Here is a 27141-nt window from a genome sequence, read left to right as displayed (position 1 = left end):
GATTGCCTTTCGGGGCTTAAACTGTGTTTTTGTTGTCTTTGAATGTGATTGTGTGAACCAGTTACATGTTTAAATTCATTTATTGAGCCATTTAACATTGATCATTCATTTTCATTAAATAATTTATTTGTCTTGCACTCTTACCAGAGTGTTGGTTTTTTCAGGAGGGTTTTTCTAACTTTATCAGTTAAGGGACTAGATTAAGATCTTAAATTAAGATTTAATTCTGAGTAACTTCATAATATGAAAGTATAGATTATTATTCTATTTTTATACAATAAACTTACTTCATGTAGTGACAATAGAGGGGCCTAACTACAACATCTCTAGGCATATAGTTAATGAATTTGGGGAGTTCCCTATTTAGTCACCAGATGGACAGGTAGGGGGCGTTACATGTGAAACCGGTGACGCGTGCACATGCATATTATGTGTTTAGTCATTTTTAAGAATATGTGATCAGGCGCATTATCCGGCGTACAGTGGTAAACCTCGGGATAAACAAAGAGACTAATAGCGTAGATGCCATTCTTTTTATGACGTAACGAGTACATCAGGGGTTATGGGAAATGTTCCCGGCTGACCAATTTATACAGCCTGACATTTTACATGATTTGAATTATAATTGATATAAGTTGATATATTATGGGTATGCTAGGTTAAAAATTATGTAATCTTCTGAAGGTATTTATTGATGATAACCCCCTTGTTTAATATTCTATTTATGAATTTACATTTTTTTTCTTTACGTTTCTTTAGGTTTATGCTGTTTATTTATTCTGTTTGCTGCTATTTGGACTTCTTGGAATTGTATTAAGATTTGTCTTTTTGAGGTTTGTTTGGTATATTTTGTGTTTCTTCAAGCATTAAAAAATCATCTTACTCCAGGGGATCTCACTTAATCTTATTCTGTATTTTACAGAGTATATGTATGTTTTGGAAAGGGAAAGGGCGCAGGTCCTTCATTAGATCTGGATACGGGCTGGATCTGGCGGACTGCGGTAAACCTTGGGATAGACAGAGAGTCTAATATTAGCGTAGATGCTTATTCATGTTTTGAGAACATAAGACATTTTCCGCAGGATTCATGTGATTTTCAGGGACTGATGGTGCTGTTCTGTGGTTTATTTTCTCTCTCCAGTCAGAGTAGGTCATGTGCCGAATCCAGAAAAACCTGTTAGACTACATACTCTTTACATACTCAAAGTTCAGTTCAACTGGAAGTGTTTTTCAGGCTGTGCCGTGAAGGAAAACACATTATATATAACTATATATATATCTATCTATATATATATATATATATATATATGAAGAACTAACATCAAAATAGTAAGTACTTTCATAAAATATTTCAGTGCACTGGGACACATGGATCATATTTGCTTTAGGTCAATTGGTGAAAGGTGAAGTAAAGGTGAAGGTGAAGGTGAAGTAAATGAGTGAAAGTAAATATGCCTTGGCTTTTAGATTATTACATTATATGTTTAGAATAGACTTTACACCATTCTCTGAGAGTGTAAAAAATAATAATGGACATAAAATAAGTTATACGGACATTATAAATCCATTGACACGTGATTCAATTCAATTCAAATTTATTTGTATAGCGCTTTTCACAATACATATTGTTTCAAAGCAGCTTTACAGAAAGTGCATTTCAGAAATGTACATAGTAAAATGCAGTTAGTTAATCATGTATTAATTTAGGGCATAACATATCGCCGGGGTTGAGTCGTCTCTTCACAGACGTTTAGTCATCTCATCGCACTCATGATTGCATGAGTGTAATGCAGTGCATCTAAAAAAATAAAAATTGCAAGCTTCCATTCGTTTCTTCGAGTGCTGTCATCTTGTAGAATCACAATGTCGTCTACCTTTGAATTTCGAGATGTTTTTTGCCATTTTTGACGTTGTTGGAGATTCAACAGATATTCACGTTTCCATCTTTGCCAAAATTCATTGGCCAAGAACTGCACTCTTCTCCACCTTTTACGCAGATAGAGGTCTTCTTTGCCGAACTGTCCCGGAGGTGGCAAGATAATTGCAGATTTCATGGTTAGTATGTGATTAGGAGTGAGGGGTTCTGGACCGGTAGGATCGTGAAGATGTTCAACGCTCAGCGGTCTGCTGTTGATTATGGCCATTGTCTCGTAAAGAAATGTTCTCAGAGTTGTAGTATCAAGTCGACTTGCAGACTTGTCGAGCATGGCATTCAGGATACTTCGGATCGTTCGAATCTGGCGCTCCCAGACTCCGCCCATGTGACTCGCTGAGGGAACATTCACTACAAATTCACAACTGATTGCTCGCAGACGTTCTTGATCCATCCCTTTGATCAACTCAGCAAACTCTCTTCTAGCGCCCATGAAATTTGTTCCCTGATCACATCTTAATTGGCGTACAGGTCCTCTGATGGCTATGAACACTCGAAGTGCATTCATGAAAGCGTCTGTGGTCAGATCGTCAAGCGTCTCTATGTGTACGGCTCTAGAGCACAAGCAGGTAAACAACAATCCATATCGTTTTAATTCCTTTCTTCCTTCCTTTACGATGAAGGGGCCGAAACAATCTATACCACTAAATGTAAAGGGAGGGGATGTCTCTGTTCTCTCTTCCGGTAGATCGGCCATTTGTTGAACCTCAGTAACTCTTCTGTATCTTCTACATTTTACACACTTGTAGATGTGTGAAGAGACCACGTTTCCACATCCCAAGATCCATACTCCGTTTGCGCGCAACTCATTCATGGTTATGCCTCTTCCTTGGTGGTGGACACGCTCATGATGATGTTTAACGAGCAAGGCTGACACGTGAGATTTCTTCGGAAGTATTACGGGTTGCTTAACGTCATGATGCAAGGATGATTTAGATAGCCGTCCTCCTACCCTGAGGACACCATTCTTGTCCAAGAAGGCATTTAACTTACGCAAACTGTTGTGGTTGTTCAAGGTACCTTCTTTCTGGAGCTTAATCCTTTGGATATCTTCAGCGAAGGCGTCCTTTTGCACCAGCTTGACAATGGCTATTTCAGCTTCCTTTCTTTCTTCAAGACTAGTTGCATTATTCATTTTTGGCTGAACTGTCTTGAATTCTCTGATGCATCTCTTAAGCCTGGCGACAGCTCTCACTGCTCTGGACCAGTCGGAAAATTTAGTAAAACGGTTCACCATTGAATTCACTTCCTTTGTCTTAACTGTGCAAACGTGGGTTTTCCGAAGCTCCGGGTCAGTCCTTTCTATTTCTCCCATCGTTTCCTCTTTGTGTGGGAGATTCCTCTGCCACAGAAAGTCGGGTCCCTTTAGCCAGTTAGACTCTTTCAGCTGAATGGCACTCAGACCTCGTGAGGCGTGGTCAGCAGGGTTGTTTTCGGAGCTGACATGGCGCCATTGCTCAGGGTATGTACTGGATTTTATGCGTTGAATTCGGTTGGCAACAAACGTGTGAAATCTCTTGGCATCGTTATTCACATAGCCAAGGACCACCATCGAATCGGTCCAGTAATACTCTTGCAGGTTTTCAACTTCAAGTTCCATTCTGATGACATCACCGTTACGGACTGAAGTCACAGCTGACGACAGTTCAAGCCTTGGGATAGTCGTTAACTTGGTAGGGGCTACTCTCGCTTTCCCCATGACGAGTGAGCAACTGACCTGCCCTGTTTCACTTACGAAGAGATATGAACATGCACCGTAACCACTGAAACTTGCATCTGAAAAATTGTGAAGTTCGTGCAGAAGAACCTTGTCGAAGTTCGTTGGATGGCAACTTCTTGGGATCTTCAGGACTGCCAATGCAGGCAGGTCTCTAAGCCATGACTCCCATTGTGGCAGAATGTGCTCGGGAAGATCTTCGTCCCAACTCGACTTTTCTCTACATAGTGCCTGAAGTATCTGTTTGCCGACTACTAGGAAAGGGGCAACAAATCCTAGTGGGTCGTAAACAGAGGCTACTGTTGAGAGAACTCCTCTCCCTGTAAGTAGACTTTTCTTGACTACAACCCTGAATTGGAATTCATCTGCTTCGACGCACCACTGAACTCCAAGTGCTCGCTCAATGTGAAATTCTCCAAAAGCCATGTCTAGATCTTTAGTTTCTGCACATTCTTCGGGCGGTATTGTGGCAATCACTTCTTTATTATTTGACACAAATTTGTGTAGCCGAAGATTTGCTGTTTTGCATAAGGCTCTTGCCTCCTTCACAAGATGTACAGCTTCGGGAAGTGACCACACGCTGGTTAAGCCATCGTCGACATAAAAGCTTTCATGAGCTTTTCATTTCAAAATATCATTCATGAAATCAACATAATCTTTGTGATACTGTTTGTCTCTCCTCATTCGTCGCTCCAATGAGATGAGTCTATGAACTGCAGACTGTTTATTATCTGGGAGACTAGGTTTGTCTGTCTTGAAAGGAAGTGGAAGTTCATAGTGGCCATCTTCCTTCTGCCTTATGCCTTCTCTTGCCTTGCATAAGAAGAGGATGTCTTCCTGAGAAACTGAGTTATCATCTGCACTGTGCTCGGTGAAGTCGAGTTCAAGTGCCTTGATTACATCTGTTGGAATGATTTCCTTCACATGGGTTCTGCACACAAAATGCACTTCTCTCTTCAGATCAACAGATGGCTTTACTGCTGGCATCACTTGTCGCACTAAGGCTCTGTGACTGATTCCTATCGCATCACAGAAATCACTTGCCGGGTACGAGCAGCCGACAATACTCCAGCCGAGGTCAGTTCGTTGTGCATATGGCTGATTTTCATCCCCAGACAAGATCTCCTTGGGAAGAAGGGCTTGTTGACAGTTATAACCGATCAAAAGGGCTATTTTGCAATCTAATGGAGGTGGAATCTTGTCCGCCAATTGTTCCAGATGAGGCCATTTTAGAGCTGTTTCTGAAGTTGGGATATGCAGCCTGTTCGCCGGAATAAACTCTCTCGTGAAAACCACTGGCAATAAGATCCTCTTCTCAGAGTTGTATCCTCTCACTTGCAGATTCGTCAGTTTCTGACAAGGTATGACTTTTGACCTTGCTGACATTGTAGACAGCTGCAAACTGACATTCTCCTTGTTCGTATTGAGCTCTTGGGCTACTTCGTCGAGGATAAATGTTGTGTCACTCTGTGTGTCCAAGAGTGGATAGACAAGGACTTCTTGATCTGGCCATTTTGTGGAGGACACCCAAACTGGTATGGTCGTGGAAGTTTGTGTGTTTATGCCTTCTTGTCTGACTGCATTGGTGATTGCTGCTGCAGATATTTGAGCCCGTTCTCATCCTTTGGCGGCATATGTGACGCCATATGACAAAACGGCGAAATACTACGCACATGGCACCCTTTAGCGTGAATATAACACGCAAACCCAAGGCGTCATAAAGTTGACTGGCATCCTTTAGCGTGAATATGAGATGCAGACCCTACCCCACACCTAAACCTACCCATCACAGTGCGTGTTATATTGACGATAAAGGGTGCCATGTGCGTAGTATTTCGCCGTTTTGTCATATGGCGTCACATATGACGCCAAAGGATGAGAATGTGTTAGATATTTCTTTGCTGTCAGATTTGTCCTTTGAACAATCTTCTCCCTTCAAAGGGGAAGGCCTTTGATATTCTTTGAACTTGTCATCATGCAAACACGTAGGATGTCTCTTCTGACACCTTTCACATGTGCTCTTATTCTCACATCTTCTTGAATGATGACCAGTCTGCAAACATCCAAAACAGAGTTTCTCTGCACGCACAAACTTGACACGATCTGGAACTGTCTTCTCACCAAACCTTCTACACTTAACCAAGACATGTCCGGTTCTTTTACAAAAAACGCACGATGAGACACTGCTATGTGCCGCATTTGTGTACAATGCCTTTGCTTGAATGGGTTGGTTTCGAGAATATATTGGTTTCACGCTTTCCATACTCTTAAGTGCTTGGATTGAAGATAAAGGATCACAAGCGAGATCTGCTTCCTTTGATAGGAAGTCTACATACTCCTTGAATTTTGGGTACCCAGCATTTGCTTCTCTGGCTTCCATCACTTTGCGGTTCCATCTTGACACTAACCAATCTGGCAACTTTAGCAGGATTTTTTGATTCTCATTGCAGTCATTGAGAACTTCCAATGTCTTAAGATGAGGCATTGCTGTTTCACAGCTCTTGAGGAAGTCTGTAAACTCTCTTAGTTCACAACCATCTTTAGAGCTTATCTTCGGCCATGCATGCAGCCTGTCTCTGAAGGACTCCCCAATTATGAATGGGTCTCCGAAACGCTTTTCCAACAGCTGCCAGGCAGAGTCATATGCTGCTTCTGTGCCTAGTAGGAAGAATCCTTCAACTGTTTTCTTTGCAGCGCCACCCAAGTACTTTCTTAGGTAATACAGCTTTTCGTTCTTTGGAATGTTTTTCCTATCAATTAATGTTTCGAAAGAAAGCTGCCAATCTTTGAACTTCAGAGGATCTCCCATAAATAATACAGGTTCTGGCGTTGGAAGGCGGTTGGCACTCATAACTTCTGCAAGCGCGCTCACTAAATCTGAGTTATTTTGCATTTGAGGCGTATATGTTAAAGCTGGTGGAGCTTGAGATCTCCATTGCGGAGATTGGGAATGAAGACCTTGATTTGCGATTGGGGAAGATCGATAAATAAATGGAGAACTTGTGGCCTGGAGGGTTTGGGTCGTGACTGGTAGAGATTGAGGAAAAAATGGAGGGCTTGAGGCATGGAGGACTTGGGCCTTGACAGGTAGAGATTGGGAATTGGCTGGGAGACTCGTGAAGCTAGGAATTTGAAGTTCTCCTGCTGTTTCAGCATGCAGCAAATCATTTACTTCAGAATGTCCTTCTACTTCATCATAGACCTTTGCTCGAGCTCTTGCAGCGTTCAATTTCTTAATTTCTTCTAAACGTTCAAGCTTTCTTCGCTTGTCCTGCATTGCTTGTTGTCTAGCCATGTCCTCAGACTCAAATTGTGCCATACATTGTCTACTTTCAACCTCTAGCCTTTGAAGTTCAACCACTTCCTTTTCTTGTTCCTCCAACACTGCCAAAACTTCCTGAGATGCAGCAGCTTCAGCCGCAGCTTCATTTCTTTTGACTGAGTGGATGCTCGAATGGGTTGAACCACATCTTGATTGATGAGACGGTGGTCTTGATAAAGAGCCTGTTGAATCTAGGATCGATCCAACATCAGGCCAAGGTTCTTCCTCCATATCTGCTGCATGTCCCTTCAATTGCCTATGAGCCCTTTGAACAATGAATCCTGAAAGCGATAGGCAAGTGTCAACGTTGCGTCGCAGATCTGGTTCAGGAGTTTGCACTCGACGCAACTCTTCATAAATTATCTTTACCTCAGAACAGGTGCTTTCTATGTTGTCAATCAGCTCTTTCAATTCATCCTGGGAGGCCTCATCAGACAATAATTCCTTGCCTAATCTTACATAATACTTCCATTTCTCATGGATGATTCTGTACCGTCGTTGTACACTCTTTAACTTCTTTTCTTGAAGTTCTCTTCCCTTTTCTGTTAGGGTTCGGGTTCTTTCACTTCTTCGTAGCCTTTCCACCTCTTCTTCTTCTGCATGTGCTTGGTCTGTAACTTCAAGTTGAAAAGGTGATTTGGCATTTTTACGGCAGGCTTCAGCATTTGAGTCAGACGTCTTGTTATGACTATAGAATGTATGTGATCACTGAGCTTAAATTAAATTTGTTTGTGTAAAATAAAACTTATGTGCTATACGTGAATGTAAGCTACAATGGGTCTGAAAGTAAATAATCTGGTAACCGTAAAAGTTTCTAAACTATAGAAATATGGAAATCCGGATTTTCTAAATACACTTCAATATTGCATCAGTTTAAACGTATCTACTTGTAAATGTCTTAAATTTGGAACAAGAAATATAAAATAAAATGATTACAAATTGCACTTCACAGTGTATAACACAATGAATAAACCTTAACTGCAGAGAAAATGTACTCAAAATGTATTAAATTACTTATTCTTCCAAAAAGAAAGGTTTCTCTACACGTGTAGTTTCCCTTTAAGCTTCACTTAAATTGCACTTAAAGCTTGATTATATCTCACAAGCACAAAATTGTTAGTTTCAGTCTTAATAATATTGTTTTTAAATCTTTAAAATATATCAATCAAACACCAGCATAATATATTTTCTCAAACACAGTATGCAGGATAAATAGACTGTCCTTGATGCAATCTTCAAGTTGAATCACTTCTCACGCCACCTATAGCTTCCTTGTAGCAGAGCACTTCTTGATTATAGCTTGAAATGTTGCACTTTCAAAGTCTATTCACCGTTGCTTGCGATCGTTATAACAACGATAGGTTATGGGCTTTGCTTATCTTATCTGATACGCTAGCTCTTCATCCGGTCGACGCCCACGGTCGCGACGGTCTCGTCATCTCTTCTACCCGCGCCGTCGAGCAGACGAGTTCTCACTGTAGATCTCTTCACAACAATCACAGACACAGGTCGGTTCCTTAAAACGGGCGTTTATTCTTTGGCTCGTCTTGGTTACGCCGTGAGAACTCGTTGGCTGCTTGTCATGAAAAGAGGTCCTTGAGTCCTTTATATAACAAAATCTTCTTTACTGTCTCCCTTTGACTTGAGACAACACTTATTTTAACTTAAATGAAACCTTCAGAGCCTCGTTAGGCGTCCGCTCATCATCAGCCCATCGTTGACGACGCAATGTTTCGTCATTTCCGCTAAAGTGACGCATTCTCGCGCCTTACATTTAAAGAGACATAAATTAATTTACATAACATTACCTCAAATACACATTTTTGCATTTTACCTTTAATAAATGAAGACATGAAATTAAGGATTTAATTATAAATTAAATAGCATGAAACAAATGCATAAAGTATGCATAACAGCAATTACACTTTTGAGATACGTTTTTCTCCTGATTAAATATTTAATATAACTGAATAAATGACTGAGTAATACCGTTTTTTAAAGTTATTGTTTTATCGATATAATGAACAACCGTTTATCTATTCACAAAACTTAGTTTACTCGGTGTATCGTTTTCTTTACGTGTGGCAACTGTGTTAAAATGCCAACAGAACGTGAAAACATCTATAACAGTAATAAGTATGGAGATAAACAATACATAAAACCTGTAAACAAACCATACTGTACACTGATAACAGCAGCTGAAGTTTGCTGTTGCGATTACATATAATTTTTTGAACTTTACACACGTTTGTCTTATACACAAAATGGCATCGAACTAACTGGCTACTATAAACAAACAGCATAGGCATTGGTTTACATTCTTGATCAAATCGAAAAATTACGTCATAAAGTATACATGATAAATATATTTGCAAAATTAGTACATAATTACAAATTCAGGTCCAAAATGTTTGTACGTGTTTGTCATAGACACACGAAATAGCATAACTAAGTGGCTACTAAAGCCAGGGCTGGCATTTTTTTACGTCCTTGATAAAACTAAAACATTACGTCTAAAATTATACATGCAAATACATTTAAAATTATTAAGTCTTACTTACAGGTTGTGGCCCAACAACTGCTGCCTCTGGTTTTAAAGTTGGAACTGCTTCATGCTTTAGTAACAGTTTCTTGTTGAATCCGGCATAGAATTTGTGGAGATTCTGGAAGCTGTCTTCCGTAAAATGCGCAGCACAGAGAGCTAAATTATGATTGTAATTTTCTGGAACATAATCAAACATAAATTGTAGCCATTGTTGACGAACTACAGCGTCCGTAGGAAGCCCGAACACAGAAGACCTGACAGCTGGGTGAAAATAACACACTTTCGACGGCATGGCTACTGCTCTTCACTATAACTCTTCCTCTTCGACAAAGCCGCAGAAATATGGCCATGCCCCCTTTTTTGCATATTCCGGAGGGAGGGTTGATGTAAATTTATGGGTTAGTTACGTATAAAACTGATGGCGCTGGCAAGTTTCAATCCCTGAAGAAGTCTATGGAGGAGTGATCCAGCTCTCAGATTTAATCAAAAATATCTTAATTTGTGTTCCGAAGATGAACGAAGGTCTTACGGGGTTGAACAACATGAGGGAGAGTAATTACTGACAGAATTTTCATTTTTGGGTGAATTATCCCTTTAAATCATTTAATTTTGTTTTTGAATGTTTCTTTATTCAGAGTCAGTGGAGGAGATCAAACTCATCAGATACTCCTGCATCTTCATCATGGCTGATTCACAAGGACCCAGAGATGGAGAGTTTTCTACTGGATGCAGGTCATTTCAACAAACACTGTTAAAACGCACACACACACACACACACACACACACACACACACACACACACACACACACACACACACACACACACACACACACACACACACACACACACACACACACACACACACAGATTAAATAAACATTTACAGAATTTTTTTGCCTCTTTTTGTTTTAAAACTAACATGAAATTTAAATGTATATATATATATTTTTTTAATGAAAGGTGAATGTTTATATTAATATGGTTCCTCTCATAAAGAATGAAAACACCGTAATCTAAAGAATTAAACAGAATTTTTTCTCTGTTGCAGTTCAGTCCAGCAGAAGAGCTCAAACCCAGAGTCCAGCTGTGTGTCTATGAAGAGTAACTGCTCTATGAAGCCGCCACTAAAGTTTAAAAGTGGAGAAACACAGTCTGATCTCAGGTATAGGAGTGAGGGGTCACAACCCAACTCGGGGCTAGTTGTAACACACTTGTTTTAAATACTTCCACACATGCTAGCATGACGAAACTTAGGCTGCGTCTCAATCAGCTCCTGAGCCCGTGAATCAGTATATCATGTTCATGAATTTGGGCATCGGTAAGGACGCTGGCTCACGACATATTAGGACACTGATGACTCAATTTCCGGCAACGTGACTACCCTCTTTGTACAACATACTACTGATATATCTTTCTGACATTACTTGTAATGTTATTTAAACTATGTTATGATAAATATTTTGTTTGTTACATATACATGCAACATTTCAGCCTTAAATTATAACAACAGTAAATTTCATACTGAAGTTGATTTTCTATCTCAGTTTAGTGTTTATATACAATGAGACAAATTTATCTCTAATCTATTATTTAGCAGTTTAGATCTTTCTCTTGTTTGAACATAAACAACAGCTGCAAAGTTACAATGTTCAAAGTTCCAAGCAAAGGGAGATATTTTCTTTTAAAGCAATTGCTTTTTAAGGACAACAATAAACGGCTGGTACACCACATTCATCCCGGGTTTTTGACATCACCAACTCTAGAATTTACAGAAACCCCGCCTCCCGGGAACACGATAAATAGATTATCAAGACAGAATATGCTAATCTATGACTAGAAGATAACTACACATAAGCTACATAAATTCATCAACTAAACATTCAGAAATGTCCTGTTCCTTTCTACATGTTGTCGTTGTCATTCTTCTTGAGTCTCTCCATCATTGACTGACATAAAAGGATAAACGTTTTTGAAATTTTAAATGGAATCTTCTCTCTGTTGCAGTTCAGTCCAGCAGAAGAGCTCAAACCCAGAGTCCAGCTGTGTGTCTATGAAGAGTAACTGCTCTATGAAGCCGCCACTAAAGTTTAAAAGTGGAGAAACACAGTCTGATCTCAGGTATAGGAGTGAGGGGTCACAACCCAACTCGGGGCTAGTTGTAACACACTTGTTTTAAATACTTCCACACATGCTAGCATGACAAAACTTAGGGTGTGTCTCAATCAGCTCCTGAGCCCGTGAATCAGTATATCGCAACGTGACCGCCCTCTTTGTACAACATACTACTGATATATCTTTCTGACATTACTTGTAATGTTATTTAAACTATGTTACGATAAATACTTTGTTTGCTACATGTAAATGCAACATTTCAGCCTTAAATTATAACAACAGTAAATTTCATACTGAAGTTGATTGTCTCAGTTTAGTGTTTATATACAACAAGATAAATTTATCTCTAATCTGTTATTTAGCAGTTTAGATCTAACCAACAGAAGACACTATCCGTGTGTAAATCCCAGCAGCTCATTTCACCATATGATTCAGGTTAATTTGACTGAAGCAACGAACGGCGAGTAGTGTGTGTCATAGCATGGCGGTCTATGCAATACTCGTCCCCTTATCTCAAGAAACCGAGGTTACTTAAGTAACGAGTCGTTCCCTTTCAAACGGTCACTTCGTATTGTGTCTGCTGGACGCCATGGGGAACCAATCCAATCACGCCATGCTATGTTCAAGCAGAACGGCATGTTTTATGACCCGAGTCTGGGACACTTGGACAAGGCCCCGGAGGGAAGAAGTGCTATCAGGGCAATCGTGCCCTGAAGAAGGTTGAGAGATTGGTAGGACCCTCTAAGAGTAATGGTGGGTCCAACGATAAATCCAACTATACAGAGAAGATATTTGCCCTGTAGTGCAGGGACCTCCAGGTTATAAAATCTGGCGAAGATGGACGACAAGGACCAGCCAGCTGCCAATAGACATCCCCACTTGACCATGCCAAGGAGGTGGCCATGCCTCTGGTGGAGTATGCTCTGACGCCGATGGGCATTGGAGGCCCTCGGTCTTCCAGGTCTTCGGCATTTTTTCATGTCACATGGGGGGTGGCACGAGCAGTTTTAAAGTTTAAAATTTAATCCTCTGCGCCGTGAAGCGGTTTTCTATTATCTATCACTTCACTGTGTGGGGAATTGGCAAATTGGCACCCCTGCTTACTGAGAAGGTGCCGTGTGTGAGAAGGGGGAAGGGGAGGGGGGGGCACAGCAGGGGATAGTTCACCTATGGGTGACCGGGTCTCTCCTAAATGGAACGGACATGGAAACTGTGAAACATGGAAACATGGGGAAGAGAAACTGTTTCCACAGTACCTTTTGCCAGTAAACTAATTACTTCTGTGTGAAGGACGTGAGCCACTTGGCTCTTCACCGAAGTATTGAATATGCCTGTGAAGCGGGGTTGTTTGTGAGCGAAATAGAGTGAGTAACCTTGTTCTATTGTGTTCAGTAGCCATTTTGACATGCCAGGTATGGCGTGTCAAAATTGCAAAGGTGTTACAACACCCCCTGGTCTTTCCTAAGACAGAAGTTTAAGTAAAAGTGCACAACATTTACAATTCTGTATGCTTTTTATTTTACTTTTTAAAACCAGTTCAGTCCAGCACAAGAGCTCAAACCCAGAGTCCAGCTATGTGTCTATGAAGAGTAACTGCTACATGGAGCCGCCAGAAAAGTTAAGGAGTGGAGACAAACTGTCTGTACTCAGGTATATAATTTCTATGTTATGCTAGTATTTGATTTTTTATGAAATTATTATTAATATACATCAGTTTAATTATCTGGATTTGAATCAAACAATTCTATGTTCAAATCCTTTAAGTTTCAGTCTATTAATGAGTATCATTGTGCTCTTGTGTAAAACTCTCTGTGTATTTTATTAATACATTCACACACTGTAAAAGTTGTTGGTCTGTTACTCAGTTAATGACACAATTTTATTATCAGTGCGTCTGATTCTTTACCCTCTTCATTCTGATTTAAGGTCAAATTTTCAATCCAGACCAGTTAAAAACAAAACTGTGTTCATGCCTGTGTTTCAACCACAATACTTTAATGAAAGTATGTTTTCTAGTTTTAGGACTTTTTGATGTTGTATAATTTTAGGTGCTGCAATTCACATCACACATGATTAATAATTGAAACATTTCAGAAACCTAATGATGTGTCCCTTAATACAGCAAACAAATAATATATTTTGGAAATTTATGGTTATTTAATTATTTGACTTGTTGTAATAATGTGGTGTTTTGTATCTTACAGCCATGATTCCAAATCTGCTGAAGTCCTCACCACATTGAGATCAAATCTGAGACAGAAGTTTGAGTGTTTGTATGAGGGAATATCAAAGCAGGGAAACCCAACACTCCTGAATGAGATCTACACAGAGCTCTACATCACAGAGAGTGGAAGTGGAGAGATCAATCATGAGCATGAGGTGAGACAGATTGAGACACAGTCCAGGAGACCAGAAACAGAGGACACACTGATCAAATGCAGTGACATCTTTAGACCTTTACCTGGACAAGACAAACCCATCAGAACTGTGCTGACAAAGGGAGTCGCTGGCATTGGAAAAACAGTCTCTGTGCAGAAGTTCATCCTGGACTGGGCTGAAGGGAAAGAGAATCAGGACGTCCAGCTCATATTTCCACTCGCTTTCAGAGAGCTCAACTTGATGAAGGACAAAACACTCAGTCTTTCAGATCTTCTTCATCTCTTTTTTCCTGAAACCAGAGAAATGGAAATATCCAGTGATGAGTATAAAGTGCTGTTGATCTTTGATGGTCTGGATGAGTGTCGTCTGTCTCTGGATCTTCAGAGCGATGTGAGGTTGTGTGATGTGACTGAATCAGCCTCAGTGGACGAGCTGCTGACGAACCTCATTGTGGGGAATCTGCTTCCCTCTGCTCTCATCTGGATCACCTCCAGACCAGCAGCAGCGGATCTCGTCCCCTCTGAGTGTGTCCATCGAGTGACAGAGGTACGAGGCTTCAGTGACACACAGAAGCAGGAATACTTCAGGAAGAGAATCAGTGAACAGAGTCTGGCCCACAGGATCATCTCACACCTGAAGTCATCAAGGAGCCTCTTTATTATGTGCCACATCCCAGTGTTCTGCTGGATCTCAGCCACTGTTCTAGAGAAGATGTTTAGTGAAGCAGAGAGAGGAGAGATTCCCAAGACTCTCACTCAAATGTACACACACTTCCTGCTCATTCAGACCAACATCAACCATGAGAAGGACTATGAGAAGAAAAAGAAAGATGAAGACATGATTGTCAAACTGGGGAAACTGGCGTATCGGCAGCTTGTGAAAGGCAACCTGATCTTCTATGAGGAAGACCTGAGAGTGTGTGGCATTCATGTGACAGAAGCATCAGTTTACTCAGGATTGTGCACTCAGATCTTCAGAGAGGGGTTGGGCTTGTATCAGGGGAAAGTCTTCTGCTTTGTTCATCTGAGCATTCAGGAACATCTAGCAGCTCTATATGTGCATCTCTCCTTTATCAACAATAACATCAATGTGTTTGACCAGATTACCAAACCAACTAATGGAGACACAGTTTCACTGTCTGATCTCCACCAGAGAGCTGTGGATGAGGCTTTACACAGTAAAAATGGGCATCTGGACCTTTTCCTTCGCTTCCTTCTGGGTCTGTCAGTGAAGTCTAATCAGGGTCTCTTACAAGAACTAAAGACACAGACAGCAAACAGCTCTCACAGCAATGAGAAAACAGTTGACTATATTAAAGAAAAGATCAGTGAGAATCCCTCTCCAGATAAATACATCAATCTGTTTCACTGTCTGAATGAACTGGGTGATCTTTCTCTAGTGAACGAAGCTCAACCTCATATGAGCTATGGAGGATTACGTGATGTGAAACTCTCCTCATCTCAGTGGTCAGCTTTAGTTTTTGTGTTGTTGTCCTCAGAGAAGACACTGAATGACTTTAACCTGCAGATCTTAATTGGAGACAGAAATGATCGGTAAGTAATAATGACTATAATCATTACTGTCTAAAACATTATGAACAAAGAGAAACAAAGAGATCAGTGGTGTTTAAATCACAGGGCAAATACTGATTTCTGGGATATTGTACATAATTTGTGGGTGTTTCTCAAACCGTGGCTGTGTCCTAGTAAGGCTGCATATCTTGACTGCCACGTCATCAAGCGCCTCTGAAGGCCGTCTCAGTTTGAAGGATCTTTTGAAGACTTAATTTTGTATCCTTAATTCAGCTCATTTTGAAGTATGGATCAAGTTTATCCTTCGTGTCCTTCAAACACACACAATTCTTTGCACACATTCCAATTCACAAAAAATAACTGATGTAAAACGAGTCGGCCCTGAGCTTATCTAAATTTATTATATTCATGTAAGACACAAATAATGTTTTTCAGAGATGAAGGCAGTGCTTACAGGTTATCTTTTTTTTTTGCGTGAATTAATCACTCAACACTAAACTGTCAGTAATGTAAACCACTGGCAGACACAGATGGCTGTCATTCACTGTATTGCATTAATAAAAAAGCCAGTTAATATAAAGATATTTAATACAAAGTATTTTTACTAAATTAAGTTTTAATATTATTTTTGTGCCGTGACCGTGGGGCGTGAAAATGTGTGACGTAGCTATGCACACTTACTAGAGTGTCTCATTCTAGTGTTTAATGCTGAGGACTCTAGTCTACAAGCCTTAGAAAGACCCGTGTAACTTCATTTCCAGTTGAGTGCGCAAGCCTTTCAAAGTATACTCATTTGACCGTTGTGTGCGCACCGTCTGTGCCATCACAAAAATTGTGCTGCAAGCGGACGGCCAAAGTATACTTGATAAAACAGTAAATTGCCTTGATGCCGTTCCAGGTGGACGTTTAGCTCTTTACAGTGGCGCACCGGACGGCCAAGCAGAGCATATTAAATTACTGTTGTTATTATTCTTAGGCTATTTTTATCATTAATATTACAATTTATTTGCCCCGCAATAATTTAATAGCGCATCACCGCAAAACTGACACGCTGCAAGGTTAAAAGATTACATTAGATTTCTTCTCATTTCAAAATCAACTTGTTTAACACAAAATGAAAATATATTTTTTTTCACTATGGGCAACAAGAGAAGTATTAAGAAAATAAATTAGATTAATTTCTCATCGTCTCTAAGAGAATATGCGCCGTCAATGCAGCGTCAGATGCCAAAATCTCGGTTAGTTTTTACTGTCAGTTTCTTTAGTGAATAATTGACTGGCCTTTGAGACTTCTTCACGGGCATAACTCTCACACAAAGTTTGCACATGACTTGTGTGATATGATATCCACCTTCATGGTTAAAAAAGAAAATATTGTTAATATTGTGGCATTTTTCTTTATCGCCAGTTGCAAAATCATGGACAATGATTCACACTTTGTGCGCATAATTTCCTGTGATATTAAAATTAAGTTAATTATTAAATAAATTATGAAATAAACAAGTAACAAGCAAACTTGTGTGCTTAACATTTCTGTGAATAATTTGCTGATGCAGGTACAAAAATACTTTTGATAACCATAGCAATGTCACATTTCACATGTCCTTTATAAAGCAGTGTTTAATTAAAAAAATATTTGAGGGTATTTAGTAAGGTATGTAATATATTATTTACTTATGATATTAGTTATTATTATTATTAGCATTAATAATTTTTATTTTATTTTCAAATAGTTGCACACAAAATACAGCAGATGAAGTTCTTCAGAAGCTGCTGCCTGTGGTTAAATCAACTAGATCAGCTGTGTAAGTAACATTGAGAAAAACATGAGTCACACTTCAGCTTTTAAACCCTCCACCTATCTGACCTGATTTGTGATCTATGTAACAATTTTCTTATGATATTTGTGTGAGAAATGTATTTCTCTCTTTATTTTCTCTTTATGTGCATTTATAATGAATGTATATAAATGTTAATATTTAGACTTTTTATGTTAATTTAGATTTAATTTAAATGTTATTAAATGTATATTTAGGGGAAAAAACAGAAGTATTCAATGTATTCCATTATATCAGTTTTATATAATCTTTTTCTCTTGCATAGAGACAATCTCTTAGAATAACAATAAAATTCACTGACATTGAGTTGTTTAAAAAAAGAGATATTGCACAAATTATAAAAACAATGAAGAAAATATTTGGCAATATTTTGAGAAGAGTTCGGCATTGTTCTCTACAGGTTGAGTGATTGTGGTGTCACAGATGAAGGTTGTGCTGCTCTGGCTTCAGCTCTGAGATCAAACCCCTCATACCTGAGAATATTGGATCTGTCTGAGAATAAACTTGGAGACTCAGGAGTGAAGCTGCTATCTGCTGGACTGGAGAATCCTCACTGTAAACTGGAGGCACTGTGGTAAGATCATACATGACTCAAACTGTCACTGTGAATTTTCCAATTTCAATATTAATTACAAGCAAAGCTATTGAAACGTGATCAAATTTATCAAATAATTTCACATCTGTTCATATGATGTAATAGCATTACTATTTTTATGTTTGAAGTGTTTGCTCTTTTTCTCCTGCTGCTGTCAGTTCATGTGTTTGATCTGTACATGATTGAACACATGAGCTTCTACTTATTAAGGTGATACTGCAGTTCTGACAGTCACACTGAAACAAAAGTTTGTCAAACAAAATGTCAAAAGTTTGACATCATGATCTACATTTAACACCCGGTCTTTTAAACACACTTAGGCCCAATCCCAATTCTACCCCTTTCCCCTTCGCCTTCGCCTTCCCCTACCCCTAACCCTTCGCCTTCCCCATGACCCTTGAAACAGAGTGGCAAGGCGTAGGGGTGAAAATATTCCCCTAAGAAATGGGACACCACTACGCCTCCGTTAGACGTCCTTATAAGTCGTCGCTAGCGCCTACGTCACAGGAGATGCGCCGATGTTTATCACAACTTCCAAGATGCCGTCGACAGCTGCAATCATCTCAGTCGCGTGGGTTGCCGCTATTTTCTTGCAATTGTCTTGTGAAGTTCGCAGAAAACAACGGAGACGACGATATCTTCGACGCCTAAGTTTGCTGGTGGATCAGTTTATGGTATGTATGATGGCTGCAAGACGTTTAGTTGCAATTTTAACGAAAAGTTAGTTAACCACAACTCTGTAACGTTAGAAGCTCTAAGTTACATGTAAAATAGTGTTGTATAAACACGTTGGAGGTACAGACCTATATTTTTATCCATTTATTTATTTATTTACTGTGTTAAATGTTTACAGGGTTTATACGACTCGATAACCACTCAATCGTACGTGATCGCCTATTGCTGTATTTGTTGTGTTTAGGACGGCCGGTGTGTTCAAGTCACTTTCGTCTGAGTTTGATTTAAATTTAATGCACAAAAATACAAGCAAGGGTTTTAAACGTTAGTTCTTAAAGAAAATCCCGAGCTTCCCACTTGTATTTACGATATTCTGTGGCGTTCATGTGCGTTCAACTCGTAAATACGATCTTTACGAGATTACTTGAACGCACCAATAGCTTGTGTGCTTTGTTCGGGGAAGAGGAGACTTACAATGTAGTAAAAGTGTTTCTAATGCAGAATAATGATGTGAATTCTTTTTTCAGGCTGGTCGTCCAGTAACGTACTGCATGTTAAACCATAACGTGCCCATCTTGCGGTTGTGGTTTGATGTGGAGCTGGAGCTGAAGCAGGATTTCCGCTTGAGCAGAAGAGCAATGAATGCTTTGCAGAGGATCTTGCAAAGAGAACAGGACCATGTCTGGGGTCATCAGCTGGAAACTTTAATATATGTTTACTGGCTGGCTCATGGACTATCATATCGAATAGTGTCCAGTGTTTTCAATGTGCCGAAAGCAACAGTCCATCGTGTAATCCACAGAGTGGCACAAAACATATGGGTAAACCTGAGGAAAGCCATCTCTTTCCCACAAGCAGAGGAGCTGCAGGCAGTGGGGCAAGGATTTGTCCAACTATCCAGAACTCCTGCATTTAACAACGTTATTGGTGCAATAGATGGCACCCACATCAGGATCAAACCCCCGCGGCGGCACCAAATAGATTATTTAAACTACAAGGGCTTTTATTCCATCAACATGCAAGCAATATGTGATTCCAGTGGACGATTCCTAGATGTATTTATTGGCTATCCAGGGTCAGTTCACGACACACGCATACTGAAAAACAGTTCATTTTATAGGGCACAACGTTAATGTACTACAGGGTACATTATTCTAGGTGATGGGGACTATCCCTGTTTAGACACCCCACTCTGCTTGATCACACCCTACAAAGAGCCAGTGATTGGAGAAGTCCAGGGGCGCTACAATTACTACCAGTCCAGGGCCCGCAGCATAATTGAAAGGGCTTTGGTATCATGAAAACAAGGTGGAGGTCTACACTTTTCAGAGCCTTGGAAGTCAAACCAACATTTGCACCCCAGGTCATTGCTTCCTGTGCCTTTTTGCACAATGTGTGTTTGGACAACGGGGATATGCTCGAGCCAGATGACAACATTTCAAGGAAACATTTCGACTTTCAACCTCCCTGTGAAGCCATGGCATTCAATGAAACATCTGGGAATGCTACAAGGGACAGACTGGCTGCCCTAGTTTCAGGCATTATGCAAGCCCCATGAAGATGACCCAGATGTGTATATAAATGTTTGTGTGTATATATATATATATATATGCTAATAACTTTTATCTGTGTATGGTATTAACATATGTATGTAGTTATTAGCCTATATATATATATATATATATATATATAATGTGTGTGTGTGTGTATATATATATATATATATATATATATATATATAGGCTAATAACTTTTATCTGTGCATGTTATTAACCTATATATATATTTTTTTGTTATATATATTAGTTCTTACAAAAAAAAAGTATGTTATTTGCAATAAAATGTTTTCAAACATATTGCATGGTGAATTATGTATCTGTTTCAGGTATTTTACTGTTTTGGTACTGTTATTGATGCCCAGAAACACCTTTTTTAAGAAACATTTTTATTAGAAATAGATATAGAAATAGATAATACAGATGAATACAGAACAGCATATAAAACAAAAACATTGTGCAAAATTGAACAGCATATAAAACATTTGTGCAAAATTGAACAGACTATAAAACAAAAACATTCGTGCAAAATTGAACGGCATATAAAACAAAAAACATTTGTGCAAAATTGAACAGCACATGAAAGACAACTACATTTTTTCTATCAATTTTTCAAAGAGACACAAGAACCTCTCAGTCTTGGCCTCACTCTTCTTGTGGGGTTTCTGCTCCTCACGGGACTCCTCAATTAAAAATTCTAAAATTGGATTAGTTTGCCGCTTTCTTTTCCTGGGCGAAGGAGTTAACGGGCTTGGTGTGGCCATGGGGGATGCTGCACTGGGAGAGGCTGTGGCTCCTGTATTTGGCAAAGGTGAGGAGGCTCCTATGGTGTTGGATGTAGTACTGGGCTCAACAATCTCCTAGGAGAACGAGACAATACAGAAGTAATTACAATACAGAGATGGGTAATATATCATGTGTAGTATATCAACAATTAAAACCTTACCATGAGGATTGTTACTGGATCCTCATCACTGGATGATGCAACAACCACAGGAGGGTCCACTGAAGGCCTGGCACCCAGAACCTCGTGCATATCCTCATAGTACTGCCACGTAGCAGCTGTTGCCTCTCCCGCATCTGTCCCTGAACCAGTTTTAGGTGTTTTTAGGTCCTAGAGGAAGATAATATTCATAATTATAATACTCTTACTTATATAATCCTCATAATTACTCCTTTCATTTCACTACATGTTTTACATGAGTAATTAATGAAACGGAGGGGAAGGGGAAAGTGAAGGGGTAAGGGGTAGAATTGGGATTGGCCCTTTCCCAATTCTACCCCTTACCCCTTCACTTTCCCCTTCCCCTCCGTTTTGCACGTGAAGGGGTAGGGCTGTCCCGATTCTGTTTTGGTTGGAGGGGAAGGGCTAAAGGGAAGGGCCAGATAGCCCTTCAAACAAAGATTTTTCGGGACCACACTTCAAACGAAGGGGGTATGAGAAGTGTCACTGCATACACCGGCTACAGACGCAAAATGGCAAGCAAAAAACAAGACCCATAAATGTACGAATTTTGGGCTTTAATAAGTATTTTAACAACAAATAATGATTTGCTTTATGTTACATTCAATCTTGTGTTCATATTTACGGTCAGTTTCTTCAAAGAAACGTTTGTAAAAAAAATCGCCAAAATCGCTATAGTTTGCTAACGATAGTTCCGCAACATATTTACATGTCTGATAACTGGTGAATGTATTCGCGGAGGGGAATTGGCTTATATTTTACCGTATAAACAAACAGTGCTTACAGTTTCGTGCTTTTTGCAACATGATCAGATCAACCAGTCTGACTGCGAGCAATGTTTCTTTAAGTCCAAATAAGTCCATTTTGCAGTCATAATATATAACGTTACCATAAACTGATCCACCAGCAAACTTACGTCACAAGACAAATGCAAAAAAATAGCTGTAACCCACGCAACTGAGATGACTGCAGCTGTCGACGGCATCTTGGCAGTTTGTGATAAACATTTTAATTTAATTTAAGCATTTAAGCTGATATACGATAACATAACACATACATGCATCTATTGCTTTGAAATCATCAATCATCTTTCCTCAACTGTATAATTACACCAGCAGTTGTCTGTAATACTCAGATACTAATCTAACTGGCCATAAGAAATACTTAATATCTTAATATACAAGATCGTGAGCTCTGTGACATCGTGTCATGTAACTCGATTACAACATTTCCAAACGGTTGTGAAAAGTCATTAAAAAAAATCCTAAAAAAGACCATGAGAGCCATTACCAACTGGAATGAAAAATAAATAAATAAGTCAAGATAAAGAATAGACAAACAATCAGTAAAACGCAACCAATGCAAAAATAAGTCTATTTACTTAATGAATTAAACATACACTGACTTTTTTTAAAGCTAAAAAATAATAATGCTATCAGTCAAATTCAGCTTTACTTCGTTTAATTTATGAGTTAATTATTTTTGAAAAATAATTTGTGAGTTAGATATTTTTGAAAAAGAAGAATCACAATATCGCATATAAGAGGAACAATTACACTAAATGGCGACCATTTTAAAATAATGGTAATATTTTATCACAAGTATACAGTAACAAAGCACTAATAAATAATTTTCAAACTATTAGTTTATAGTTCATGAATAGCAGTGGCGGTTCTAGACCATTTCAACTGGGGGGGCCAACCTGGGGCCAGTTGTACTGTTAGAGGGGCCAGTTACATTTAGACCTTATTGTTGTCATATCATTTTCTGCACTGCAGTGCAGGCTTAACAGGCAAAATACCATTTTTATAATCATTCAACAATGCATTTGCATTTCCATTATATTTTTACATTTGCATTACATATTCAGTATTAGTCACAGTAACTGTAATTGACATGATGTCCTTCTTTCTCTTCATTTTGGTGAGAACTATAGAGCAAAAGCAATGGGGACCAAGAAGCGTATTAATTCATTTACTGAAAATAACTGACTTGCTAGGTAACTACTAACCGTTTACAGGGTTCCTGCACACTTTTCAAAGTCAAATTTAAAGCTTTTTAAGACCTGAAGAAATCAAAATTCATACCGTACATTAGGGGTGTGCAATATTGACAAAAATATATCTCAATATTTTCAATGTTTTGTTGATAATTAGATGATATTTTACTGATTGTGTTTTTGTGCTGGTGCCATGGCTGGTTTAGGGCTGTTGTTGACAGCAGACTTACAAAGATATTCATATTTTTTAATATTCTATGCAGTGGTCGGTTAACAGCAGGGACCGAAATTAATTTTTTTATTCATTTTTTATTAATTTAATTTGCCTCCTTAAATTGATTTCCAGGGGCATTTTCACCTTTATATGGACATTCTTTCTAAACTTATTTAGAGTTATGAATCACCTTTTATGTCAAATACTAACATTCAAATTATACAGTAATTATACTTATTTATACAATAATACTTAATTATACAGTACCACTGTTACCAGTCAAATGAAATAATTTAATCAAAATCCATCTTTGCAGTGCAGAGGTGACACAGAAGCGGCATTAATATATTTACACTCCATTTATAATTGCATAAATAAAGCTATGAGATTTTTTTTAAATCAATATTTAAATATGAAATGATTTCTAATTGTAATGTTCTAATTAAAGGGTACTTTAAATATGAAACTAAAACCGCCAGTAGGCAGCGGCAAGTCACTGTGTTAATAAGTGAGTTGAGGGATTCATTCATTCAACCGATTCGTTCAAACGGCTGATTCATTCGGGAAAGGAGCAAGTGATTCCTTCAAAACGCGGATTTCAGTCAATAAATCATCGCTGTCTGTTGCATTGAGACTCTGCTACGATTTCATTTTGAAATTCTAGTCGGCGAAATAAAGGGAAAACAAACAATATTGACAATATTGTGTCTAAAAAGTAACTCCCAATGTTCACTTATTGTTAATTTAACTGTTGTAAAACATCAATATCACAGTTGCAATTGTGCACGGGAAAACGGCACTCTTGCTGATCTGATATTCTAATATAAGAACATAATATGATATAAATATAAGACATAAACTAATTTGGGGACATAGCCTACCTATGAACCGCACACAGCAGTGAAAGGACGAGAGATAAACGCGATGTCAGCTCACAGTGCCTCGTATACAGTTAAAACATTGATTACAATATCATAATAGACAATGCATATCGCACACCCCATACGCACATAAAGAATGAACTTGCAACTGACCAGCTTTCTCCTTCTCTCCTCTCTCGCGTGCAGGAGACAGACGTTATTCTGCCGCGATTCCCGCCAATGTGATGCGAATTGTCACGTGAACAAGCAAATCCACAAAGATAGAATAATAAAAAAAAAATAATACGCATACAACGATAGCAAAAAAACAGTTTTGTAAAAAGTATTTCACACTCCACATTTAGGGGGGCCACAAGGGGGGCCAAGCTTGTTGTCACAGGGGCACGGGCCCCCCTGGCCCCCCCTCTAGAACCGCCACTGATGAATAGTATATAAGTTGTAGTTAATATATTAAAAGACTACATACAAATAGTAAGTTCTTCATTAATTTTCACTGTAATTAACAAAGTGTTATTGTTTAATTATCTCTTATGTAAAGAGTTAGATCAGGGGTCAGCAACCTGAAGCTAGGTTTATACTCGCCGCATCTGCATTAGCGCAAATGTGCGTGCGGCAAAAATTACATCATTGCGGTATGTGCGGTCATCCGCGGTCATGCGTATTGGGTGTGCAAGGCCCCATTTCGCCTGGTAAAACATGAACATGCGAGAGCTCGTTATAACACTCCCGATTTACAGACAGCGCTGCTGCAACACCCATCACCACAGATATGGCTGAGCATCTCTTCAGCAACCCGACGTACAAACTGCCGCAAATTAATCTGAAAGTTCAGCTCACATCCTGATCCATATATAATATATAATGGGTTGTGGCACAGTGATAAACTCTGAAACTTAAAAATGGCACTTTATGATAAAGGGTGCTGACCCCTGAGTTAGATAAAGTTTGTTAACAACGTGTAACTCGTTGTGTCAGGACGAAAAATGGGGATAGCTCACAGCTGCAGTTATTGCAGAGGCCAGACAGACTCACGGAGGCGATTAGCATCTCACAACTCGCACTTTATTCTCCAATCGAACTCGGGTGACTGTCTGTAACACGTTCTACTCTTCACAGCGTTACTTAATAAACCAAATAAGATGAGCATCAAACAGAAATAACCCGCATACATGAGGTGTTCGAAGCGCACATACAACACAGACTGCAGACTGTTCAACAGGGAGCGTGCAGATCTTAAAGGGGCCACACCTTTTTTCCACTCATTACAAACGCATTAACCGTAAATAGTTCTCACTTTAGATAAGTTCACGGAAAATCCGAAAATGTCATTAAGTGCTTTAATACAGCCTTTATTGGAGAGGCTGCAATGACATTAATTACATTAGTATTAATAGTTTCTTAAAATGTTTACAAATACATTAAGCACAAACACACACACACACACACACACCCTGTCTTTCTCTCTCTCTCTCTCTCTCTCTCTCTCTCTCACACACACACACACACACACACACACACACACACACACACACACACACACACACACACACACACACACACGCGCAGAGAGAGAGGTTGGGTTTCCATAGAAATAATTATTTTTATACTGTATAAACCGTATATTCTATCCCCTAATCCTAACTGATGTATTTTAACAATGTGAACTAATGTATATTTGTATATACTTCATATTGACAGCATTATGATGTTATTTTATTTTTTAAGTGGTCATGTTTAGCTTTGGATATAAATTTAATGTGTCATTGTTCTCTACAGGTTGGAGAATTGTGGTGTCACAGATGAAGGTTGTGTTGCTCTGGCTTCAGCTCTGAGATCAAACCCCTCACACCTAAGACAACTGAATCTCTCTGAGAATAAACTAGGATATTCAGGAGTGAAGCTTCTGAAGGATCTGAAGGATGATCCACATTATAAACTGCTGACAATACTTGGTAAGAATAGTTTTCAATTTTCATCAAGTAAATTGTACCAGGTTCAGTAACGCCACGTGTGTGTGTGTGTGTGTGTGTGTGTGTGTGTGTGTGTGTGTGTGTGTGTGTGTGTGTGAATATTTTGTCTCAGATAATGATCATCAGATAATGAGTCTTAAATTTAAACCAGCTTCAGTTTCCGTAGGTCTTTGAACTTTAAACTGTGTTTAATATGAGTTTAATTATTCTCATAGTGTTGTGGCTGATTGCAAAATAATATTAATGCCATTTTCAGCTTTTTCCCTTTAACTTTCTCTATGTGTGTGGAAACCTGAGATTTGGGTTGTTTGTTATTAACTGATATTAAGTCCAATGATAATTTCTGCTGGTTCTGTATCAGCTGTCCGTTGTGTGAAAGTGACCTTTCATGTCCTTTTGATTTTGTGACTGAGAATCAGATAGAAGCTATATTATGTTTGAGAATGAATTAATATAGATTATCTAGTTAGATTTCTTATGAAAAGATGTGACAGACGTAATGTCTCATACTGTATATGTGACTGTTTGTGTGTTTTATTTTAGGTATTAGATGACAGTCTGATCTTCTGATGATCAATGATGGTGAATAAAGATCCACTACAGAGACTCACAGTCAACAGAATCAACAGAGACTGAAGATACATTGTCATGTCCAATAAATACAGTCCAATTAAAATGTAACATGAACGGTTTTTCATTGGTCGAGAAAGCTGCCTGTTCCGCATAAAGGCCAGAGCCATATATTGAGAGAGTCGCGACAATTCCATTCACTCCAATGGAACGATGTTTTACAGCAATGTTGTGTAATTAGAGGAAAAAGCTTCTAAATGGGAGTTACATATAACATATTTATTAACTTATAAAATAACTTGTGTATTAAAGCATGCTAGTTGATTATTGCTCTCTAA

The 27141-nt window shown here is 38.9% G+C and overlaps 1 protein-coding gene across 1 annotated transcript; it reads left to right on the top strand.

The window, feature by feature from the left end:
* The first annotated feature begins 10149 nt into the window (after positions 1–10149).
* LOC143738314 (protein NLRC3-like) lies at positions 10150–26908 on the top strand. Its single transcript, XM_077230422.1, has 8 exons — positions 10150–10249; positions 10567–10680; positions 11523–11636; positions 13835–15562; positions 17275–17346; positions 17780–17953; positions 26040–26215; positions 26777–26908. Exons 1-8 carry the CDS (start codon positions 10200–10202, stop codon positions 26785–26787), a joined length of 2439 nt encoding a protein of 812 aa, XP_077086537.1. The 5' UTR covers positions 10150–10199; the 3' UTR covers positions 26788–26908.
* Positions 26909–27141: the final 233 nt, after the last annotated feature.

Source organism: Siphateles boraxobius, unplaced genomic scaffold, assembly GCF_051911475.1.
Source record: "Siphateles boraxobius isolate OS27281-9 unplaced genomic scaffold, OSU_SipBor_1 143, whole genome shotgun sequence".
Classification (NCBI taxonomy): domain Eukaryota; kingdom Metazoa; phylum Chordata; class Actinopteri; order Cypriniformes; family Leuciscidae; genus Siphateles; species Siphateles boraxobius.
The sequence above is the reverse complement of the archived record's forward strand: the minus strand, read 5'-3'. Positions and strand labels throughout refer to the sequence as shown.